The sequence below is a fragment of the Salvia hispanica genome, chromosome 4, assembly GCF_029641045.1.
Source record: "Salvia hispanica isolate PSC_SH4W2 chromosome 4, Shi_PSC_v1, whole genome shotgun sequence".
In the NCBI taxonomy this organism is placed as follows: domain Eukaryota; kingdom Viridiplantae; phylum Streptophyta; class Magnoliopsida; order Lamiales; family Lamiaceae; genus Salvia; species Salvia hispanica.
In genome coordinates, this window is record NC_142695.1 from 10661387 (window position 1) to 10684004 (window position 22618).

At 35.0% G+C, this 22618-nt stretch overlaps 3 protein-coding genes and 1 non-coding gene across 10 annotated transcripts; 2 read left to right on the plus strand and 2 right to left on the minus strand.

The window, feature by feature from the left end:
* Window positions 1–1220: 1220 nt before the first annotated feature.
* PIP5K5 (phosphatidylinositol- 4-phosphate 5-kinase 5) lies at window positions 1221–4629 on the minus strand. 7 transcript variants are annotated; one of them, XM_048092894.2, is made up of 8 exons: window positions 3413–4629; window positions 3120–3287; window positions 2874–3039; window positions 2695–2802; window positions 2389–2582; window positions 2213–2310; window positions 2016–2088; window positions 1221–1660 (listed from the first exon to the last, which is right to left on the minus strand). In XM_048092894.2, the coding sequence occupies exons 1-8, from the start codon at window positions 4549–4551 to the stop codon at window positions 1372–1374; spliced, it is 2235 nt and encodes a 744-aa protein (XP_047948851.2). In that variant the 5' UTR covers window positions 4552–4629; the 3' UTR covers window positions 1221–1371. The 7 variants fall into 7 exon arrangements, with proteins under 7 accessions (XP_047948851.2, XP_088913620.1, XP_088913621.1 ...); XM_089057494.1 differs by having other exon boundaries at window positions 2174–2310; XM_089057495.1 differs by having other exon boundaries at window positions 2016–2091; window positions 2174–2310.
* Window positions 4630–13373: 8744 nt separating this feature from the next.
* Window positions 13374–17563, plus strand: LOC125197371 (amino acid transporter AVT1A). The gene is made up of 11 exons (XM_048096107.2): window positions 13374–13774; window positions 14266–14552; window positions 14825–15039; window positions 15419–15442; window positions 15533–15713; window positions 15794–16013; window positions 16095–16230; window positions 16320–16339; window positions 16430–16575; window positions 16750–16793; window positions 17158–17563. The coding sequence occupies exons 1-11, from the start codon at window positions 13599–13601 to the stop codon at window positions 17311–17313; spliced, it is 1605 nt and encodes a 534-aa protein (XP_047952064.1). The 5' UTR covers window positions 13374–13598; the 3' UTR covers window positions 17314–17563.
* Window positions 17564–18200: 637 nt separating this feature from the next.
* On the plus strand, window positions 18201–21385 carry LOC125191742 (nudix hydrolase 16, mitochondrial-like). The gene is made up of 4 exons (XM_089069967.1): window positions 18201–18576; window positions 19244–19355; window positions 20231–20314; window positions 20809–21385. The coding sequence occupies exons 1-4, from the start codon at window positions 18506–18508 to the stop codon at window positions 21085–21087; spliced, it is 546 nt and encodes a 181-aa protein (XP_088926093.1). The 5' UTR covers window positions 18201–18505; the 3' UTR covers window positions 21088–21385.
* An 806-nt stretch (window positions 21386–22191) lies between these two features.
* On the minus strand, window positions 22192–22263 carry TRNAN-GUU (transfer RNA asparagine (anticodon GUU)). The gene has a single exon. It is a non-coding gene; the product is annotated as a tRNA-Asn (tRNA).
* Between the last annotated feature and the right edge of the window lie 355 nt (window positions 22264–22618).

Sequence of the window (22618 nt, forward strand, 5' to 3'; positions counted from 1 at the left end):
GGGGATTGTAGGAAAACATGTAACATGTGGGAAATTCCTAAAGGCTAGGCCTTTGGCCTTTCATATGGTGTAACCTCCAAAATGTTTATGGAGTGTGCCTTAATACCAAGACCTTTCATGTAGGCTCCCCTATCCTATAAATAGGTGTGGCTTTGAGAGATGAGAACACACCAACAATCATTCTCTCTTCTCTCTAAGCTCTCAAGCATTCTAGTTCGCATCTTAGGAGCATTGCATAGCTCGGTTCTCGACTCCAATTCAAGTTCGCCGGAGCCTACGAGTTTGAGGTGCTTCAACTCGGTAGGAGGAAAGTCGTTTCATCTTTGGGGACGTTGCGCCAATCCGTGAGCACTAGTCGGGGCGTATCTCGTCTTGCAGGGAGAGGGTTACCTCGACTCGACTTGAAGAAGACAATAGTTTGCATCTTGTTCTTTTATTGTATTTCTTTTGTTTTATTTACCTTCTAGTTTTTGGTTCTTTTGTAATAGCAAGAGTTGTCCGTGTAAAGGCTACACTATTTCCAACAAATCTTGCAAAGGAAAGGGAATTGTGATTCCCCCTAGGGATATTTAGAGAGGAAAATTAGAGGGAAAAATGAGGGGGAAATTAGAGAGTTAAAAATTAGAATGAAATTAGAGAGGGAAAAACGCGAGGGAAATTAGAGAGCTGAAAATTGGAGGCCAACTTATGGACGTTGCATATCAAACATGAGTTAATTTAATCTTGGGCCTGCAGACTAGCTCAATAACTTGGTGATGTATCTCACCTGTGCATAACCCAACCAATATATCAAACGAGCCCTAAGTATATATACATTGGGTTGAGCTTGAATTTTCTAAGATTATTCCCATATACAACAAATTTTATACAAATAGAAAAGGTTGGTAGAAAAAACATGTCACGTGACAAACTGGTAACATATATTGGGAATCGGTGTTCTCCTTGTACCTCTCTTCTCGTGTTAAATTGGGCTTGAATATGACATATATATAAAAAAGAACAAGTGAATACTCCCTCCGTCCCACCACAAGTGATGGATCAATTTCTTTTGGGCACGGGATTTAAGAAAATGATATATATTGAGTTAAAGTGGAGAGAATAAAGTATGAGAGACGAAAAAGTATGAGAAATAAAGAGGGAATAAAGTAAGAGAGAATGATTAAAGTAAGAGAGAGTTAAAGTTTTGTCTTTTGTTTAAAAAGGAAATTGATCACTTGTGCTGGGACAACCCAAAATGAAAAGTTGATCACTTGTGGTGGGACGGAGGGAGTTCAATATATGAAGACAGAAGGAAGAAATTTCACATTTTATGTACCTAGTTCATATATAGATACTATTAATCTCAACAACCTTAGATAAAACAATGTACTTTCATGTATCTTCTGCAAAGGCTTTGAGCATGTAGTCTCTAAAACGTCTTGCATATTGCTTTGGGTCAACTGCGGATATGGAGTTCGGGTCATACTGGATGGATTTGTACGCGTGTTCGAGCTTCTTGGTGATGTCGTAGTCTTGAAGAATGTCTATGATCCCAAAGAATAGTACTACATCATAATACTCTCCTGTTGGCTCTCCGATTAGCTGAAGCTCTGCCTCATTTGTTCTAAGTGTTCTTTCCACTCTTGCAGGCATACTGATCCCCAATCTAATGCTAGCCCACCTGAGATGAGAGTGTGTTTGAACATTTCATGCAAATATTGTAGTAAAATGGTGAAGATTAGCACAAAAGTTACTCCCTTCGTCCACCATTTAAAGAACCATTTTTTCATTTTGGGTTGTCCACTATATATAAAACCATTTGCTTTATTTCACTTTTAGTATACGGACCACATATTCCACCAACTTTTTACACTCACAATCCAATATAAAAACCAATACTTTAAATGAGTCCCACATTCCACTCACTTTTCCCATTTACTTTTCTTCACAAAGTTAAACAATTTCTTAAAACTCATATCGAGTCAAAAGGGCTCTTTAAATGGTGGACTGAGGGTGTACATGTTTTTGGTTCTTACCCTGCAGGGTCTAAAAACATATGTTCTACATTCGATAATTTCGGAATTGAATCACTTTCTGAATCACCATTATCTGCTCAAGAAAAGTGAGAAGGCATGAGTTGTTTAGGAGTTAATGTTCTACAAGAATTCAAAATAAGAGTAAGACTGTAATTTACCAATAACCGTCTGATAAGAGGGCGTGACAGAGCGCTCACCAGTTGATGCCGATGCCTCTGTGAAGTGAATACCAACTAAGAGACTATAGTCCATGATTCTTTCCTGTTCAAGAAATTCACAATCTTTGTCGACTTGTCTACAGAGGAAACATGTAGAACCTAATTAATACGAATACAGAAACACGAGTACGGAAAGATGGGAGATATTTCTTTACCTTCTAAATTCTTGATACCATGTCTTTTGTAGACGAAATATGAAGTTGAGATCAAGATCCTTGAGTGTTGTATTGGAGTCAATTTCTGATTCTGGCTTATCAGTCAATCTCCCAAATGTGGAACCTTTCAGGTCATATCTTTTATGGATCAGATACTCGGTGCAGAATAGATTCCCCATGATGATGAAACGAACCTAACACAAAACTACCACATGTTAGTCATTAAAAGAAAGAACATAAATGCAGAATAACTAGCAACAACAGTAGCAGTCTTTGATGTTGATGTTCCACCACTAAGCTTCTTACCTTCTGGCCATTTAGCCTTACACAATGCAGACCAAAGTATTTGGTGACAAGGGTGTTCTCAAATGAACGAACGTGGTTGTAATATGCACTTAGCATCCTTAAAAGCACCTAAACCACGACACGAAATGATGAGAAACATATTGTTGGTGTTGCAATGATTATGCAATCTTGGAGCTCACTTTTACTTCAGCTTTCTTCATTGTCTTGATCATGTAACGATCGTCGTTGGTCAAGTAGAAGAAGCTTCCACTTTTACCAGGTGAGGACAACTCTCGAAGAGCGTCATCGCCACAAATAGACAACATGTAATCTGCTGGATCCACCTTGAACAACATCCTCAGTGTTCTGTAATAACAAGCTACAGTGATTTCTAAAGTTGAAATTCAAGAATTCAAGACCAGCCAGCATTAAACTCGACCTTTTACCTGAACACTTTAGGGCAGTAGTCTTTCCATTTAAATTCACGTGAATTATGTGGTGGCGTGATCTTGGAACCTTCTGGAGGGAACTTTGTCCAAAACTTTTCCTTGGGATCAAAGGCCGATGTCTTCAGATCAAGCGATGGAGGCGGACCTGGTCTCCCCACTGAATGCCTGTTGCAGCATAAGACATAGTTGATGAAGCACCAGTAATTGCTAACATAGAAACAAACCCAAAAGTTTGTGAAGACATCTAGTGCCATTTAAGCCAAGGAAAAGATAGAGAGATAAACATATACCTAATTCCAAGCTGTAAATTAAGCATTAGGTCATAATTTCTATGCCCTTTGGAGATGGTCTCTCCTTGCCTCTTAGCAATCTGGGGCAACTTGATAGGCACGGGGGACATCGTTGAGGATTCGTCACCATCTCTCATTTCCCCCGATATCCAAGCTGAGGGTGCAGCCCCATCGGACAAGCGCATCCCCCCTAAATCTCTATCCACCCCAGAATCTATCCTTCCATCTACAGACATCCTCCTATGCCTCACACTCGGCTCCGCTCCACCCTTTGTAGACCTCCACACGGCCAACTTCTTTTGCGAGGGCCACATCGGTATCTTCTCAGTTGGGCATATCTTGCATTCCTTCAAATCTTCACTAAAAACTTGTTGAGGATCCCACTCAAGTGCATCATCACCCCCTTCATTATGTGCAGCTGAAGGATAGTATGTCCCATTCTGTTCCTCAGGATCACTACTCCAGTTTCCCACATACGAGCTCCCATCCTCCCATCTAAATGTCCCATTTCCCTTAGGCAGTCCCTCATCCCAATCCCCCTCATATACATTTCCATTAGGCCAGCTCATTTTGCCCTGCCCACAAATCTTGCCATTTTTCCATTCTCCAACATATGTAGTCCCAAGTTTCCATGTATACTTCCCATGCCCCTCTTGTGACCCTCGGCTCCATTCTCCCTCGTACACATCCCCATTTGGGTAATCCTTTATTCCAAAACCATGCTTCAAATTCATCACCCAAGACCCCTTATAGGTGCCACCTATGGCCCCTGTATAAATCCCCTCGCCATCCATAAAACCGCTCTTAAAATTCCCTTCATACATGGCGCCTGATGGCCAGCTAAAAGTCCCCTTCCCCATCGTCTTTCCCTTGAACCATTCCCCAACGTACATGCAGCCATCCGTCCACCAATACTTTCCTTGTCCATGGGGAAAGGTGTCAGACCAATAGCCAGTGTAGTAATCCCCGTTGGGGAGAAATCTCTCAGCGTGAAAAACCTCCCCAGGTGCGTGGAGCTCCTCTTCTTGATCAGAGGCGTCTTCATCAGTATCCACTACGTATGACGTTCCAAATATGGTGTTGGCTCGCTTCTTCGCCGCGGCTTGTGTTTTCCGTACTGTTGCCTCCCATGCCTTCATGGTTCTACCTCTCTCCCTCCTAATTCATGCACATCATCGCATGCATGCATTAATCAATCATCCATCTCAAATTCAAGATTCATTGCAATTTTTTTTCATTCTCTCTCTCTTCTCCTTAGACGCGATGAAAATGGGCAAATGGAGACAAACAACCTAAACCCGATAAAATGGGAAGGAAAATTTTATGTCTGACATTATTTTCACATAATCATATGTGTTGCTGCGTGTTGACATGTAATGTGAAAGAGTAGCCAATGGTTGTGCATATGTTTTGGATGTAATGGCCAAAAATGAAATTTGGGTGGACTAATACGATCTAATAATTAGCTTCCGACAAATACAGATTTGATGTCCAACAAATGACTTGTTCATCAGCCACTAAAACTGCTGCAGACAAGACATTTGCGACTTAGACGGATCTATTCTCCTAATATAGGACACACAATATTTAGTTGGTTGTATATAAATGTGTATTCTAATTCTCTCTAGAATTTATTTTGTTAAGATTTTTTAGGAGAAGAATAAAGGTTTAGCTCACATTTTCAAATTCAAAATACTATTTAATAAGTCGGTGTTACAATGATCGAATATTTTATAATCTATATTACCTCCAATACATAATGTTTTTTTTAAAAAAAAAATAAACAATAGATTGCATTAACTAATTAAAAATTTATTGGATCTAACTTTGCTTGTTATTAATAATATGAAAAAAAAAAAATGCATAAGTTTTTACTCTATAATACTCCCTCCGTCCCAAAATAAGTGACTTGTATTCCTTTTTGGGGTGTCCCACTATAAGTGACCTATTTCCATTTTTAGCAAAAAGTCATCTCTCTTACTTTGGGTACGGGTTATTCGGGCTGTGGATTTTTCGGGTTGTAAATATTTGTCCCTAACCCTAATTCTTCGGGTTTCGAGCTAACCCACGGGCTATTCGGGTCAGAAGTGATTTTATTTGTTTCTTTCTATCCAATTCAATATTCTAATTTATAAAAGAATAGATTGTCCTAAAGTGAAGAATTATCAAAGTGATTAAGAGAAGGAAAATAATAGCTTTTGAAAATTGAAACAAAATACATAAACATATCGCTCAATTAGTAGCACATGTGAATCTGAAGACAATTAAATGGAAATTATGCATTTCAAAAGGAGTTGAACGACATTCTTAATTGTATATCCAAAAATTAAATTCTAAGAAGTTAAAAAAAGATTGCATAGATAATAGTATGTCAAAAAAAATTCTATGGAGTTGAATGACATTCTTCTATAATAACAACTTTTAAATCTTCAACCGGATCATTGTCTTCGAGCTCGTAGTCTTCATCATCATCTATTAAAAAAAATTATATTATTATATAAATTTTGACAATTTAAGATTTCAAACTAAAAAGAAAAGTTACCTTTAGAAAACCCGCGCAACCAATTACGCGTACAAATAATAGCTTCCACTCTTTTAGGAAGAAGTCTATTTCTGTATTTGTTCAACATATGTGCTCCAATACTAAATGAAGATTTTGAGGCTACTGTTGTTATAGGAATGCTAAGCACATCACATGCCATCCTAGCAAGGTCTCCAAAGCGCGATGCATTATCTCTCCAATAATCAAGCAAATCAATTTCAACACTTTCATTCATCGAGGGTTCCTCCAAATAGACATCCAACGATGACTTTGCATCAAAAGTTTCACCTTTGAAATTCTTGTATAACTACATCAATAATATTAGTAAATGAGTTAAAACATAAATAAAATAAGTATAAATTGAATACAATTATAAACATAAATGCATGCAAATATTTACAGAAAAAAATAACTTACAGCAAATTCATCTTCATCCCAATTCAGTCCTCGTCCTATTTCATGTCTTTTATTTCCTGTTTTTTCCATTAATTCATGTTCTCTAGCTTGAGAACAAGAGGCAGAGCTTTCACCATTAACCTGAGGTTCTTTAAACAAAGACATACCAACACTCTTTTTCTTATACTCATCATACAAAATATACAACTTCATCTTGAGTTTATCAACTTTGTCCCTACTTGAAAATAGGATCAATTCTTGAATAACAATACTCCAAAACTTTCAATTTCAACCTTGGATCAAATACTGCTCCCATGGAGAGAATCTCACTATACTCTTCCCAATATTTCTCAAATTTTGAACTCATCTGAAGAGACATTGACTTCACTATTTCATCTTGACTTTTTGAGTTTCTCTCCAATAGACATGCAATCTTCCAAACTTCCATAAAATACAAATTCGAAGTAGGATAAGATGAACCAGAAATCAAAGTAGTGATATCATAAAATGGCTTCAAGAATTTACACATCACTTCTCCTCTTTCCCACTCTTCTTTAGTCGAACAATGCTTATAATTTAAATCTTCAAATTCAAGCATGTTAAAAACACGTCGATATTGAATTCCACTGTTAAGCATCAAATATGTGGAATTCCAACGAGTAGGGACATCCAAGCAAAGTGAAGAAGTTACTTCAATACCTATTTTCTGAGCACATTCCTTAAACTTCATCATTCTAGCTTCTGATCCTTTTACATATTTGACACTTGCTCTAATCTTTTCTAAAGCACCACTAGCAACTTTCAGTCCTTTTTGAACTATAAGATTCAAAATATGTGCACAACATCTAACATGAAAGTATTCACCATTACACAATAGTGAATCCTGCAATTCAAGTCTACTTTTCAATATCTTCACCATAGCATTATTGGCAGATGCATTATCCAAAGTCAAAGATAAAACTTTCTTATTTATCTTACAATCTACCAAAATCTTTTGAGCTAGTTCTGGTCCAGAATGTGGAGGAGGTAAGGAACAAAATGCAAGTATTTTGCTATTCAATTTCCATTTATATTCCACGTAATGTGCAGTCAAACAAATGTAACCCGAATTAGTACAAGCAGTCCAAACATCAGAAGTCAAGCACAACATCCCAGAAATACTATTCAATCTAATCCTCAATTTCTCTTTTTCAGTTCATACATATTCATCACATCCGAAGTATGAGTATTTCTAGATATAAATTTGACATTCGAGTTCAAGTACGCAAGATAACCTCTCACATTCTCAAATTCAACCCAATTTAATGGAAAATCATGTACAATTGATATCTTAGTCATCCACTCCCGACATATTTTCTGGTCAATTACTTTACTCTTAGCCTTTAACTTTCCATCATGATCAAGAAACATAGCACTCACATCTCCAAACACGGGTTTCTTTTTACAGACTCTCAAATGGCGACTAAAAGTTGAAGTTCCATTTTTCGTACCTTCATATGTGTATGATTGACCACAATGCTTGCACTTGACAATTATCTTTCCATCTTTATCAGATTTTTCCTCTATAAAATGATTCCAAACTTCAGATGTTCTTCTCTTCTTCGTTTTAGAATCACCTAAACTCTTAATATCCTCAACACTTTCCACAATAATAGTTGGAGACGAGGCTTCCATCTTAATCACCTAAAACATAGAAAAAAATATATTAAAATCCATCTTGTGTGTAAAAAACTGCATGCTAACATTGTGGGAAAAAATAAGTTATTTTTATCTCTTAAGCTTATAAATATTACTCCCTCCGTCTGCGAATAGGAGTTCCGGTTGAGTTGGGTGTGGGTTTTAAGAAAAGTTTGAGTGTAATAATTAAAGTGTGTGATAGTAGAATGTGGGACCCATTTATATGAAATCTAACATTAAGAGAGAGAGTGAGAAATTGCAATCAAAGTAGATTAAAATTAATTGCAGCTTCTAAATTAAGGGAATAATGAGGTCATTTTTTATACTCCCAAGATAAAATGTCTAACCGGGACTCCTAATGGCGGACGAATGAAAATGGCCGACCGGGACTCCTATTCGTGGACGGAGGGAGTAAATCATTTAAAACGCAATTATTATTGCTGTCGGAATAAACTATTGGTTTACGTAGATTTGTTGTTCTTAAAATAATAATTATGTTGAAAACATAAACACTTATTCATATAAAGCCAAAACAACGTATATATGATATTTAAAATATATAGTGCATGATTTAGAAAAAATCAAAAGCCTACAATTAGTCAATGACCATAATCGATATAGGTAATAAATAAAAATAAAGTTTGTGATTGAGAGAGAAACAGCAACAAGCCTACAACTATGAAACTGCAGTTTACAAATCAAATAGAGTAAGCAATAACATAGTAGCAGAACCTTGTTTGACGATGAAAACGGAAGAAGTAGAATTCAATTTGAGAGGAAAGACGTTATGTTGCGGCGTTTAATATGATTATATGAATACATATTATCATATTAATATACTCTATATTTAATGTAATCCTATCTTTTAATCGAAAAATAAGACATAATTACCATATATTTTATATGCCATATATATTTCATATACTATAAATATATAAGTATAACCCAAAATTTGATAATATTTTTTTTAAATGCTCAACCCACGGGCTAACCCGCAACCCACCCGGACCAGCCCGCACAACCCGCCGACCCAAACGGATCAGCCCGTGTAGCCCGGTTATGAATCTGGGTTACAATTTTCCAGCCCTAACCCTATAATTTTACCGGGTTATTCGGATCGACCCGCGGATTTTGGGCTAGATTGACATCCCTACTTAAAACCCAAGTAACAATGTCATAACCTCTAAGCCTAATCCAAATTAGAAAGAAATATTGAAAGAGCCCAATAAGCTAATATCTCTCTCAGGTAACCGTAAACGAGGTAACTCTTATCTGTCGCCATCTATATTCCAAATGCAACTTCGTTCCAATGTTATAATATCTATTTTTTCTTATAAATCTAAAATAGCTATATTGACTTTTTTAATGACTTTCTTTCACATTTTATCACAAAATTCAATCTTTTGCTGTAAACACGGGTAAATTCACTTTTCCTTGTATAGTAGCGACACTCGCAATCTGTGTGCTTCTTTACACAAAGTGCGCGCATAATATGCATCTATTGTCATGACTTTGAGTCCAATTCATGGAGTACTTTTTTTTATAATAAGAAAAGTCCGACTTGATTTTTAAAATAATATTTTACTACTTTTTTTTTATTTTTGACGTCAACAATAATATAAGCTGGAATAATAAAAAGTACTTTTCTTATTATTTTTACGTCAACAATAATATTATTTTTCTTATAAAAAAAGTACTTTTTTGATGTCAACAATAAAGTACCCGATACCCGATACCCGAGTCGAGGGTCCGATACAATAAAGTACTTTTTAAATTATTTTCACGTCAACAATAATACAAGCTACCCGCTAAATATAAGAAAAGTACTTTTTATAATAAGAAAAGTCAACAATAATATAAGAAAAGTATTTTTTTTATAATAAGAAAAGTTCGACTTGATTTTTAAAATAATATTTTACTACTTTTTTTTTTTATTTTTGACGTCAACAATAATATAAGCTGGAATAATAAAAAGTACTTTTCTTATTATTTTTACGTCAACAATAATATTATTTTTCTTATAAAAAAAGTACTTTTTTGATGTCAACAATAAAGTACCCGATACCCGATACCCGAGTCGAGGGTCCAATACAATAAAGTACTTTTTAAATTATTTTCACGTCAACAATAATACAAACTACCCGCTAAATATAAGAAAAGTACTTTTTATAATAAGAAAAGTCAACAATAATATAAGAAAAGTATTTTTTTATAATAAGAAAAGTTCGACTTGATTTTTAAAATAATATTTTACTACTTTTTTTTTTTATTTTTGACGTCAACAATAATATAAGCTGGAATAATAAAAGGTACTTTTCTTTTTTTTTTGACGTCAACAATAATATTATTTTTCTTATAAAAAAAAGTACTTTTTTGATGTCAACAATAAAGTACCCGATACCCGAGTCGAGGGTCCGATACAATAAAGTACTTTTTAAATTATTTTCACGTCAACAATAATACAAGCTACCCGCTAAATATAAGAAATGTACTTTTTATAATAAGAAAAGTCAACAATAATATAAGAAAAGTATTTTTTTTATAATAAGAAAAGTTCGACTTGATTTTTAAAATAATATTTAACTACTTTTTTTTTTTTTGGCGGCAACAATAATACAAGCTGGTATAAAAAAAGTACTTTACTTATTATTTTTACGTCAACAATAATATTATTTTTCTTATAAAAAAAAGTATTTTTTTGATGTCAACAATAAAGTACCCGATACCCGATGCCCGCGACCCGGGTTGAGGGTCCGATACAATAAAGTACTTTTTTAAAAAGTACTTGCTACCCGTTAAATTATTTTTACGTCAACAAAAAAAGTACTTTATTGTATCAGACCCGCTACCCGATAAATACAAGCTGGAATAAAAAAATACTTTTTAAAAAAGTATTTTTTAAAATAAAGTACTTTTCAGCTTGTATTATTGTTGACGTCAAAATTTTGACGTCAACAATAATACAAGCTGGAATAAAAAAAAAAGTACTTTATTAGTGTCGAAACAGGTAGCGGGTATCGGGAAACCCTGAACCCGACCCGCTACCCGGCGGGTAGCGGGTATCCACTACCCGACGACAATGGGAAACGGGGCGGGATCAGGTAGTTTGTTTTAAATTTTTGCGGGTATGGGTATACCCGCTACCCGCACGGGTATACCTGCTAGACCCAATAATACCTGTTATTTTTAGAATTAAGGTTTTCAAATACTTTATTTTAGTTAATTAGTTTCAAATCTATATATACTCCCCAATGATATACTTTATCTCCAATTATTTGGTGAAAGTAAAATTTTTATTAGTTTAGTGTCTTTAGATTAGAGTTTTAAAATATTTTACACTTTTAGTTGAAGTTATTTATATTGGACTTTTTATGAAAGTGAATTATTTTTTATTTTATATTAAACTTTTGAATGGTGATTTAATTTTGGACATGCTTGATGTTTCTATCATATTTGCTTATTTGAAATTTGGATTTGCATTATATTTCATACATAATCATATTATATTTAAGAGATGAGAAATTAACATATTTGTGCATAGTTAAAAGTTATGCAAATACAACAAAGTAAAAAAAAAAATACAAGTCTAAAATCAAAGTGTAGCAACTAGCAACAATCCCAAAATTCATTCTAAAATTTCAAACATGCACATAAAATTATTGTATTAGATGACTAGCATTAATGATAAGCGAAAACTAAAAAGTATAATACCATTGAATTATAGTACTCCATAATACACAATTCAAATTATGCCTACGGGTTTGGGTACCCGCAACTACGGGTTTGGGATACCCGATGCGGGTATGGGTTACCCGTTTAACTATACAGGTCGGATTTGGTAGTATAATATTGAAGTTTTCAGGTATGGATACCCGCAAAATCGAGTTTGGGTACCCGCGGGTACCCGTTTCGACACCCCTAGGTTGGATGTTCTTCAAAATACAATGCATCTTATTACACTACAGTTACCTATTAAATCAGTTGGATATTATTTAAAATGCAATGCACCTTTTATACTACCGTTTAGCTATTAATTTTTCTGTAACAAACACAAGCACAAAATACTCCAATTTCCGGCTAGATAGTATGTCAAATGCAATGCATCTTCTTACACAACAATTTAGCTATTAATTTTTCTCTAACAAACTCAATCACAACTCGCACACAAATACTCTAATTTTTCTTTCATATCTTATGTCTTTTACGGATTGTTTTACACAAACACAAATACTCTAATTTTGTTACTAAATCTTATCTCTTTCGTCTCTTTTTTTCACACATTGTTTTTATGGGGACTGATTAAAATCAAAATATATCTTTTTTCAAAATTCATAATTATAGAAATTTCATGTGCATGTAATGAATATTTTGTTTAAATATGATGGACTACCTCCTTCCTGTAATGAACATAATGTAGATAAACAAAATGTCCATCACAAAGGCATGAAATTACTTATAACAAAAGATAGAGCTATATTTTTCACCACTCCCTTAAATTTTTATATTATTGATACATGTGCAAATGACATGGGAATAATTTAATTCTCTACTCCTTAGGGTATATTTGAATTGGTAGATAGGGATATTTAGAGTGTATTTAATGGCTCAATTGATTTGTTAGTTAAATTTTCTAATAATGGGCAAGGGTCCATTGAATTAAAGTTGGGAATGATTGTTTTATTATCATGAAAAATTCAGTGATAATAATCTATGCAACATTGTTTCAATCTTAAATTAACTGAAATTACTAATATAGTCCCTAGTCTTGGAAATATAGAAAAAGTCAAATGATAGTTTTAGAATTTCTTATTATAATGTGGCTTTATATAACTAACCAAACATGTGTTATTAAGGACTATAAATAGCATATTATCAATTCAAACACCACAAGTAAAAATTAAAAACCAAAAGTATTACTACACAAAATGATTATACTCATGTCTAAATTAAAAATAAACTTCAATTCAATTATTCAAATCACTATGCCCTTAAAAATGAAAATCCTCCCTAACAAACTTAAGATATTTATGTTAAGAATCGTGTCAATTTTAATGATTATTTTATTATAAAAATGATGGTAATTGATAACATTTGAAGCAATTTAACGCACCCTTTGAAACTTTAATATATTTTTGGTTACTATCGTATTCGTATGGTATTCCATCTGTCGAAATGATATAAATGATGCACATGAATCATAAAATGCGACAAAACACTCTAATCAAATCCTACTACAGTACAAAGAAAAAATAAAGAAAAAATAAAGAAAAAATAAACGTATCATCTTTTGTCTCGACAAATCATTTTTGTGATAGTGTGCTGTCTATCCATCTAAAAATTCACAACACATAATCACATGGTTTACTATTTTAAATTTAATTTCTATATCAAGTCATCCAGCTTGAACAAACCTGTAAATTTTATCGACTTGATGAATCACCACTATCTAGAATCACCCCTCCCAATCCCTTATATATATTGCTTCTCAGTTGTCAATTTGTCATTGCCTCATGCAACTATTCACATTCTGCTTAAAGATTGAATTTTTACTCTGTTGAACGGCAAAGAAACATGTCAAACCAAGCTGAAGATTCGTCGGAATACTTGTTGGATGATATTGATGACGCTGAAGAGAATGACAACAAGTTTGATGCCGGGAGCTGCAGCGATGTAGACGATGCCGATGGTGATGCTGATGTCAAAAGTTCTTCGCCCTTCACTTCTCAGCAATGGCCTCGAAGTTATATGTGAGTTAGGGCTACAATTAGTTTTAGTTACTGAAATTTTAGCTTCTTGATTTTCCATATTAGCAATATTTGGTTGATTCTCGTGAATGTGAGGCAGTTGATTTAAGATGTATTTTGAACTTTTAAGCACAAACTAGTGATTGGTCCTCTGTATTGCATGTTCTCCTAATTTGATAGGTATGTGTATTTTGCAATCTTCAATAACTCGATTACATTTCCGGTTAAGAATTTGATTGAATGTGTTATTCTGTTTATCCGAGTTGTGTTGCTTTGTGAAAATTCACTGCCCTTTATATAATAGGCTGACTTGAGGTCTAAAGGAATGATTTGGGTTACTGCAACTATAATGTGGATAATGGATGAAGGGTTTTGCTTGTTTTTGGCCCCATTGCTTACTAATAAGCAACTGACTTGCCAGTGTAATAGCTGCCCTTCTTCTTCTTTATTTGATTTTTTGATTGTTTTGTGTGTGTGTGTGTGTGTGTGTGCAGGGAGACAGCTGACGCTTACTCAATTTCCGTATCCCCAAGTTTTGGCACCTTGAAGCATCGTTCGAGCTCTAGATATTCGTTTTCTGAAGTGAACAACAATGACTTCATGCAGTCTGATGCAAGAAGAAGTTTGCTATCAAAAGAAGAATCAGTTGATGAGAAATACGACCCAGAGAGCATCTCTGTGGCAGGGTTATCATTGTCACAAAGGGCTTCATTGTACGAGCAACTTACTGGAGAGCTTCCGATCGGTCGGGGGTGCAGCTTTTCTCAGACTATCTTTAATGGTAGGAAATATGATCAAGCATGGAGTAGAACATTAGCAGCTATTTTGTTGATTTGTGATATCTCCTGAAGAAACTACAGTTTCTTGGGTGTATACTAAAAGAAATTGTACCATTTTTTCATAATAATGAATGATTTCTAGATATTATAGCTGACATTTTGAAGTTTGATAGAAACTCACAAGATTGGCCTTACTTTTTATTTCTTTCCCTTCATTGTTCGACTTTGGTGTGTGAAGCTCTCTTAAGCAGTTACTGATGCTGTTCTGGTGCAGGGGTAAATGTTCTGGCTGGGGTTGGACTACTCTCGACTCCGTACACAGTGAGAGAAGCCGGCTGGAGTAGCTTGCTAGTCCTGGCCCTCTTTGCTGTTATCTGTTGTTATACAGCTTCTCTTATGAGATGCTGCTTTGAGAGCAGGGAAGGCATCATAAGTTACCCAGATATCGGAGAAGCAGCATTTGGCAAATATGGGCGGCTTTTCATCTCGGTACTTCACATATATTACATTACACATCATCTATAACAACTCTTGTTATGCTAGAATATTGCTTTTTGATCAATCATTTCATGTGATTATCGATAAAGATTCTTCTTCCCTGTTTGATGCATATTCCTTCAACACCACAAGACTTAACCATTTTGAGCAGCAATGGAGTTGATCTCTAACTTCAACATCTCTTCTTGATCTATATTGTTAATCCAATCTTTTTCTTATTGCTTCTGTAAAATTTCTTCTTACATACGTATATAATGATTTATAGTGCTAAATGATATTATTAGTAATGAAATTTAATTCTTTCTAGGAGGTTTAATATATATAAGCCTCAACCAGTTGATACTTACGCCTCATATGCATCTTAATGCAGATCGTGCTGTATGCTGAACTATATGTAAGTCAAGCGTAATCAAATTCTATGTTCAATGCTATCCGTTTTTATCTGGCAAAGCATATTCCTTTAACTATTTCCCCGTAACTGCAGTCATATTGTATAGAGTTTATCATTTTAGAAGGAGACAACATAACCAGCATATTTCCTGGAGCAAGTTTGCAGTTGGGAAGCCTTAATCTCGACTCAGTTCACTTGTTTGGTATTGTTTCAGCTCTTATCGTTCTGCCAACTGTTTGGTTGAGGGATCTTCGAGTGATATCAGTTCTTTCAGGTGCCAAATGATTTCTGATTCATTGTCTACCGTTGTTTATGACTTATGAGAATCCATTAATATTTCTTGTTTTTGTGTAGCTTGTGGTGTTCTTGCAACTGTAGTCATTGTTGTCTGCTTGGTTTTCCTTGGAAGTTTTGGTGGTATTGGCTTTGATCATACTGGAGAACTGGTGAATTTGAAAGGGATCCCGTTTGCAATTGGTGTGTATGGATTCTGCTACTCGGGGCACTCCGTATTCCCAAATATATATCAATCAATGGCTGACAAAACAAAGTTCACAAAAGCACTAATAATATGGTAGACATATTCTGACCTTTTCAAACCTTGCAAATTCAGTAGTATTTCTATGAACTGACCCTGTTTCTCTTTGTCGTGCAGCTTTCTGATATGCTTTCTGCTATACGGTGGTGTTGCTGTTGTGGGTTATCTTATGTTCGGACAGAGCACACTGTCTCAGATAACTCTCAACATGCCACCTGATTCAATCCTTTCAAAAATTGCAATATGGACAACGGTAGATATCTAGATTTTGCATTTTGTCTTAGTTAATGACTATGAAAATTTGGTCAAGTTACTTATACAAATCTGGTCTATTCTTTGCAGATCATAAACCCTTTTACCAAATATCCTTTGATTTTTATTTATTTTATCATTTAAACATGGCAATATTCGAATTGATTTAAAATCCTGTTGGCTTCCTTAATACTGTGCACATACGCCTTGTTGATGAATCCTTTGGCGAGAGGCATAGAGGAGCTGCTTCCCCCGAGGATCTCTGACAGTTACTGGTTCTATATTCTTCTGAGAACAGTACTCGTCCTCTCCACTGTTTGCTTCGCCTTCGTTCTTCCTTTCTTTGGTATGCAATACAAAGATCTGATTATATTTTTTTAGAACTGCAATTTTTGAAAAAAATTTGGTCATAAGGATTAAGGGTCCATGATGTTCACATGTTGATGATCAAACTTATTTGATGGTTTTGACAACATTCAGAATATGGATTGAAGTTTTGGTTTGTTCTTACAATCTGCAGGTCTTGTGATGGCTTTAATTGGCTCTCTCCTCAGCATACTTGTGGTGAGTGTTGTATTTTAAACCTTAATAATAAAATCATTCATCCTTAGCGATTCCATAATAATAAAATCATTCATCCTTTTAGCGATTCCATAATTTGTGACGTCTTCTATGCTTTATATTTCTCACAACATTAATACTACTTCGTATCGATCTTCATGGATCATCAATCAAGATGGCCTAGAATGATGACATAATGCTTGTGTCTTTATCTCCACTTGGAAAGCATGATGATAGAAAAATAAGAAGGTTTTAGGTAATGATGTAAACATGTTTGTGTTGGCACAAGCATTAGTGCAACACTACATTACACTTGTTATAGTTTAGTTTAGTTGTTTGGTTAAAGTAATTACACTACTTTTTGCAGGCGGTTATAATGCCAGCTTTATGCTTCGTGAAAATAATGGGGAAGAAAGCGACGAGAGCACAGGTGATAACGAGCTTGAGCATAGTGGTATTCGGTGTGATAAGTGCAACTCTTGGGACATATTCTTCTCTAGCAGGAATTGCAGATAATTATTAATTGAAGCTTGCTTGCTGCCCAGATGCATTATACTAGTATTTTAGTAGTTTCTTGTCACAATCCCATTGAGGATTGACTTTGGTATACTAGTTTGAGATAATAATTTTCACAAGCACATATAATGCTGTGTATTTTTACAAGCACATATAGTGCCGTGTTGCATCAAGAACAGAGATAGATGGGGGCCTATGGTGTGATTTTTGCAGCACACACAGACATATATATGCACTAATAAATGTTTACTTATGTAGATGACAATTGCAATGAAAATGAATTATGGTTCACAAATTCTGGTAAATCTATAAGGTAAAGATGATTATGTTCGTGAACAATTTTTAAATTAATGAAAATCAACTCAAACAAGAATTACTGCTAAGAATATGACAGACTTTATGAGATGGACGAAAATAAAAATATAAGAGAATTTTAATAAAGTAAAGCAGAATTGACAGATGATCTGATACTTTCCGTAATTCCCTAAAATCACAATTTTAGATGGCATTACAGATCTCTAATATTCAAATTAATGAATTGTAAAGTTCAAATTGATTAGAATTAAAAAATTCAAAATTTTTAAATTATGATATAATATAAAATTATTTCAAAATTCTAAATTGTATATACTCCTACATATGAAGAAAACTAAAAATTGAAAAGATAAAAAAATTTAGAACATACGAACATTTGAAATAAAATCTTTTTATTATAGGAGTACATAAAAATATTAGGTTTAAATAAAAAAGAATTAATATTTATCTAAAACATTATCTGAAATAATATTAAAATTAAATTTCGTATCTGTATAATTTATAAATAAAATTATACACTTAAATATTTTAATGTGTTCCATATGAATTGATACTTTGGAGATCGAGAGGGCAGCATTGTGAATTTGATGAATATGGAGTGAAGGAGGAGTAAATTTTAAAGGGTAACGCAGCCACTATTTAACCGACCTTCCAAAAACGATTGCACCAAAATTGACTGCGGATTTGCAAATTCTTTACCCCTAAAACATGCTCCGATTTTCTCGTTGCGCTCCCACCATTCAAAGATTTTAATTTTTCTCTTCCGTTCCCGAGAAATTGAGGGATTCCTTCTTTGCAAATGGATACTTCGTTTTCGTAAATCCGAAAGCCATATTCTGATTTCTATATATATAGCCTAGATTTCTGTTCCATTTTTGGGATAAATGTCTGAATTGGTAGCGCGGACTGGACGGCAGCAGCAGCGCTACGAGGGTGGTTACCGCCTCATTGCTGGGTAATTTTGTTATTCTTGTTCATTTTTGTGGCGTATCGACGTCTACATGCATGTGTGTTTATTGATGTGCTTTTGGTTGCATGAGGAATTTAGTTTGATTTAGGGTACCGTGGGGAATTTAAAGCTCGTTTTTTTTGGTGTTGTTTGGATACGTGTAGGTGTTTGGAATGTGGTTGATAGGAATTTTAGAGTTTGAGGTTCATTTGGTAGTCATGGGGGTTTGGGTTTGTGGGCTTTGTTTAATTAGGAGAATCCAACGGAAAATTTGGATATTTTTTCTGCGGATTTGTAATGGTGTATGCTTGTTCGAGTGAGCAGAATTTGTTATTGATATTATTGTTGAGGAAGAAAGGCACAAAAAATTGGTGTGATATTCATTCTTTCTGTACCTTTTGTTAGATAAGAGTGGTTGAATTGAGTTCATGTTAGTGTAGAGAAAGTGGTGCAGTTCCAAGACAGGGAAGATAAAATTTAGGTTTCTCTAGTTTATATGAAAATAGAAGTTATGATTACTTCAATGTGATGTGCTTGTTTTCACTTATTTATAGATGCCTTCTTGTATGCCAGTGAAGGTATAGGAATCTCCAGTTGATTCATCATTTCTGATAACTTGATTTGTATAATCAATCATACATCATCTGTTTTAATTAGTAAGATTGCTTTCCAGGTGTATTCCCTTCAAATTCAGGAATTCAGAAGATGGTGATAATTCACCTGAGAAGGTAGTAGAGGTGCTGATGATCAATTCAACTAGTGGACCTGGTCTTTTGTTTCCAAAGGTGAGACTTGTCGCATATGCATTTTCAGATAAGTGGAAGTACATCAACCAAGCAGTCTGTAGATCATCTTTATCTAATCTAACAAAATGTAAAGTTTTAACTGTACTGTTACTGAAAATTTTAGTTGGTATTGTCTGTCATTTCACTTGAAGCATTCTTGTAAGCATCTCCATACTCTGTGTTGTTGAAAATATGTTATTAGTATTAGTAGATAATTAGACAATCTGGAGTTGGCATAAGAGAGACTGCTGCGGCCCTTTTTCGGACTTGAACCTTAGGGTTGTGTAAAGAGTTGCGCAGCACTGACTTGTGAAATGTGGATGAGAATGATGCAAGGAGACTTGTAACTATTCACATGTTTCCTTTTCCCCTTCTCTTTTGTAATCCTTTTGAATTTATATTTCTCTAGTTGTTTTGAGCTTTGTGGTGTATATCATGGATGAGCTTTTTGATGAGTTAATATTTGTTTTTATACTCTTCCTCAATTCAAATGAACTATAGCATTTTCGGTTTTGCATGTGGTCTTGGCTGTCGCATCTGATTTCGGACTGGTTAGAGCACATTTCAATCCCTTGACCCATAGTAGATGTACTTCATTTCACTTTATCTCTTCCAGCATGTGATGGTACTAGCAAATTTTTTTGGATTTTTTTTCAAGTTCACACTATGCACTGATTATTTTCTACAGTCCTAGTACATCAGACTGAGAATGGTTAATTGAATAGATGAAATACTTGTCATGTCGTCATCCAAGGAAACCATGGATCCTGTAGCATAATTGAAGTTAATTATGGATCCTGTGGATCTTTTGTGTACTTTCTCTTGTATGCTTGACACCACACTTTCTTGCATGTCGGTGTTGATCTTTTTCCTAGGGTGGATGGGAGAATGATGAGACGTCTGAGGAGGCAGCAGAAAGGGAAGCCATGGAAGAGGCTGGAGTAAGAGGCGATTTAGTGGTAAGAAAGAACACTTCTCCTTCTTTTTGCTTAGGTTCAGTTTTGCTGCTTAGTGGTTTATCTTACCTACCTCGTTTCATGGAGGTATTAAATCGACATCGTTTGTAACGCAACACATTATATGATATACTTCTTTATCCATACCAAACATGAATAATCATTTTATTGCCATTAATTCATCTTATCCAAGTGAATCATAAATCAAGAGACACGTGTATTTTCCAAAAGGTTTCACCAGTCTTTTCTGGACACTCCCCATATCTATCTGACTAAGAAATCTGGACCCTCCCTTTTGGCTGCGATTTATGTTGATGTGAATTTGTTGATCATATGTAACATATGCCAAAGCTCATGTTCTAGTCAAATAATCAGGTGCTAGTTTATGTTATAAGGTAGTACAATAGTACTAATTATTGAGGCTAGTATACTTCATGCTTGGGTGAACATCAAAACCTGTAACTCATTTAAAATTAATTTGATTCTTTTGTCACCAGCATTATCTGGGATGCTATCCTTTCAAGAGCAAAACCCTCCAAGACGCGTGTAGCCCGCAAGGTTTATGCAGAGCTGCCATGTATGCTTTGCATGTGAAGGAGGAACTCGAGTTTTGGCCAGAGAAAAGCCACCGGGAAAGAAGATGGCTGAGCATCCCTGAAGCCACTGGATGCTGCAGACATGTCTGGATGAGAGAGGCTCTCGAAGAAGGTTTCTCAAAGTGGTATGCCAATGGTATGATCAGTACTTTACCTAGCAAGGACTCTCCATCGGATTAGCATCGAATTTTCTTGTATGGTACCACAAAACTGATTTTGGTGCCAGTTTCATTTTAGTCTCAATATTCCCTTTTTTTATATGTAGCGTTGTTTCTCAATGAGAGCGATAAGCTAATCATTTTGGAGAACCTTCGTTGAGTTCGTCTACATTTTGAAAGAGTTGGAAAAGATGCATAGTTTTTGACGGAATCTCCTGCTTTTTAGCTCTTCTGCAAATTGCTATGTGCAGATATCATATTCATCGTACAACAATTGTATATTTATACACCAATACATGCAATCAAAATGCGTTTTTTTATCTAGGTTGTATTTGGTTTTTCTTTTTCTTTTTTTCTTTCTTTTTTTTTTTTTATATATTTAGTTGAGCAAATTCAGTGATTGCACAACATATTAACAAGTTAGAATCCTTTGATAATTAATGGGCAAGCTTTTAGAGCCTTCGCAGTAGGGGGAGCCGATTGGCCGCCCTTCGATCAGCTCCTACTGCAGACGGAGAGCCGATCATCAGTGGTTGCAAGAGGAGTGGGCATAGCCGGAGAGAGATCAGCGTCATATTGTGTGCACCAATCTCATTTCAATTTATTTATTTATTATTATTTTTAAATGTTTTTCTATGTTTTTATTTATTTATTTGATTTTTGTTATTTTATATTTGTTTAACAATTACAATGATTATAAAGATAGTGAGATAGGCTGCTCCGCCTCTCATGCCCCCGACTGATTCTACCATAGGCCGGTAGAATCAGTCGGGGGCATGAGAGGCGGTGGTTTATCCTGCGGCGGATGTCAGCGGTCGGCTCATGGAAAAACTTCATATGGGTTCGATGTACTTTTATCTTCAACCAGCGGCCCAGCATTCAACGCGGGCTATATTCTATTCGTAATAATAGAAGAATTATGTTCTTAAGAACAAAGAGAAGCAGATTTATTCTATACTCGATAAGTACCAATATGCAATGGTGGATTGATACCATTTTCTATGAGTAAAAGTGTCCATCCTTCATTTATCATTAGAAGGATCTATTCGTAAAAATTTTCTTCAATTAGGCAAATGAAAGAAAAAAAACTTAGGCATTCTTTTAGCCCTTTCGTTCTGAATCAAATCTCCCCAAGTAGGATTCGAACCTACGACCAATCGGTTAACAGCCGACCGCTCTACCACTGAGCTACTGAGGAACAACAGGAGATTAGATCTCATATAGTTCAATTTTCGAAACCCGTTGGAAGGAGCAGTGCAAGAGAAATCGTAGAGAAATGATCGAATCTTCAGACGCCCCGAAAATACTATGAGGTGCTCGGAAATGGTCGAAGTCGTTGAATAGGAGGATCACTATGGTACGAGGAAATTGGGGATATGTTGTGAGATGGGTTTTGACTTTTGTAAATGCTCTCCCTCATTGTAACTATAAGAGTGACCTTTCTGTTTTGCTATTCGATTTTTACCAAAAACTGAATCACACAAAAAATCAATCTTTAAAAAAAATGAATCAAACAAAAAATCGAATGCCATTGAATCTAAAAGATGATATTT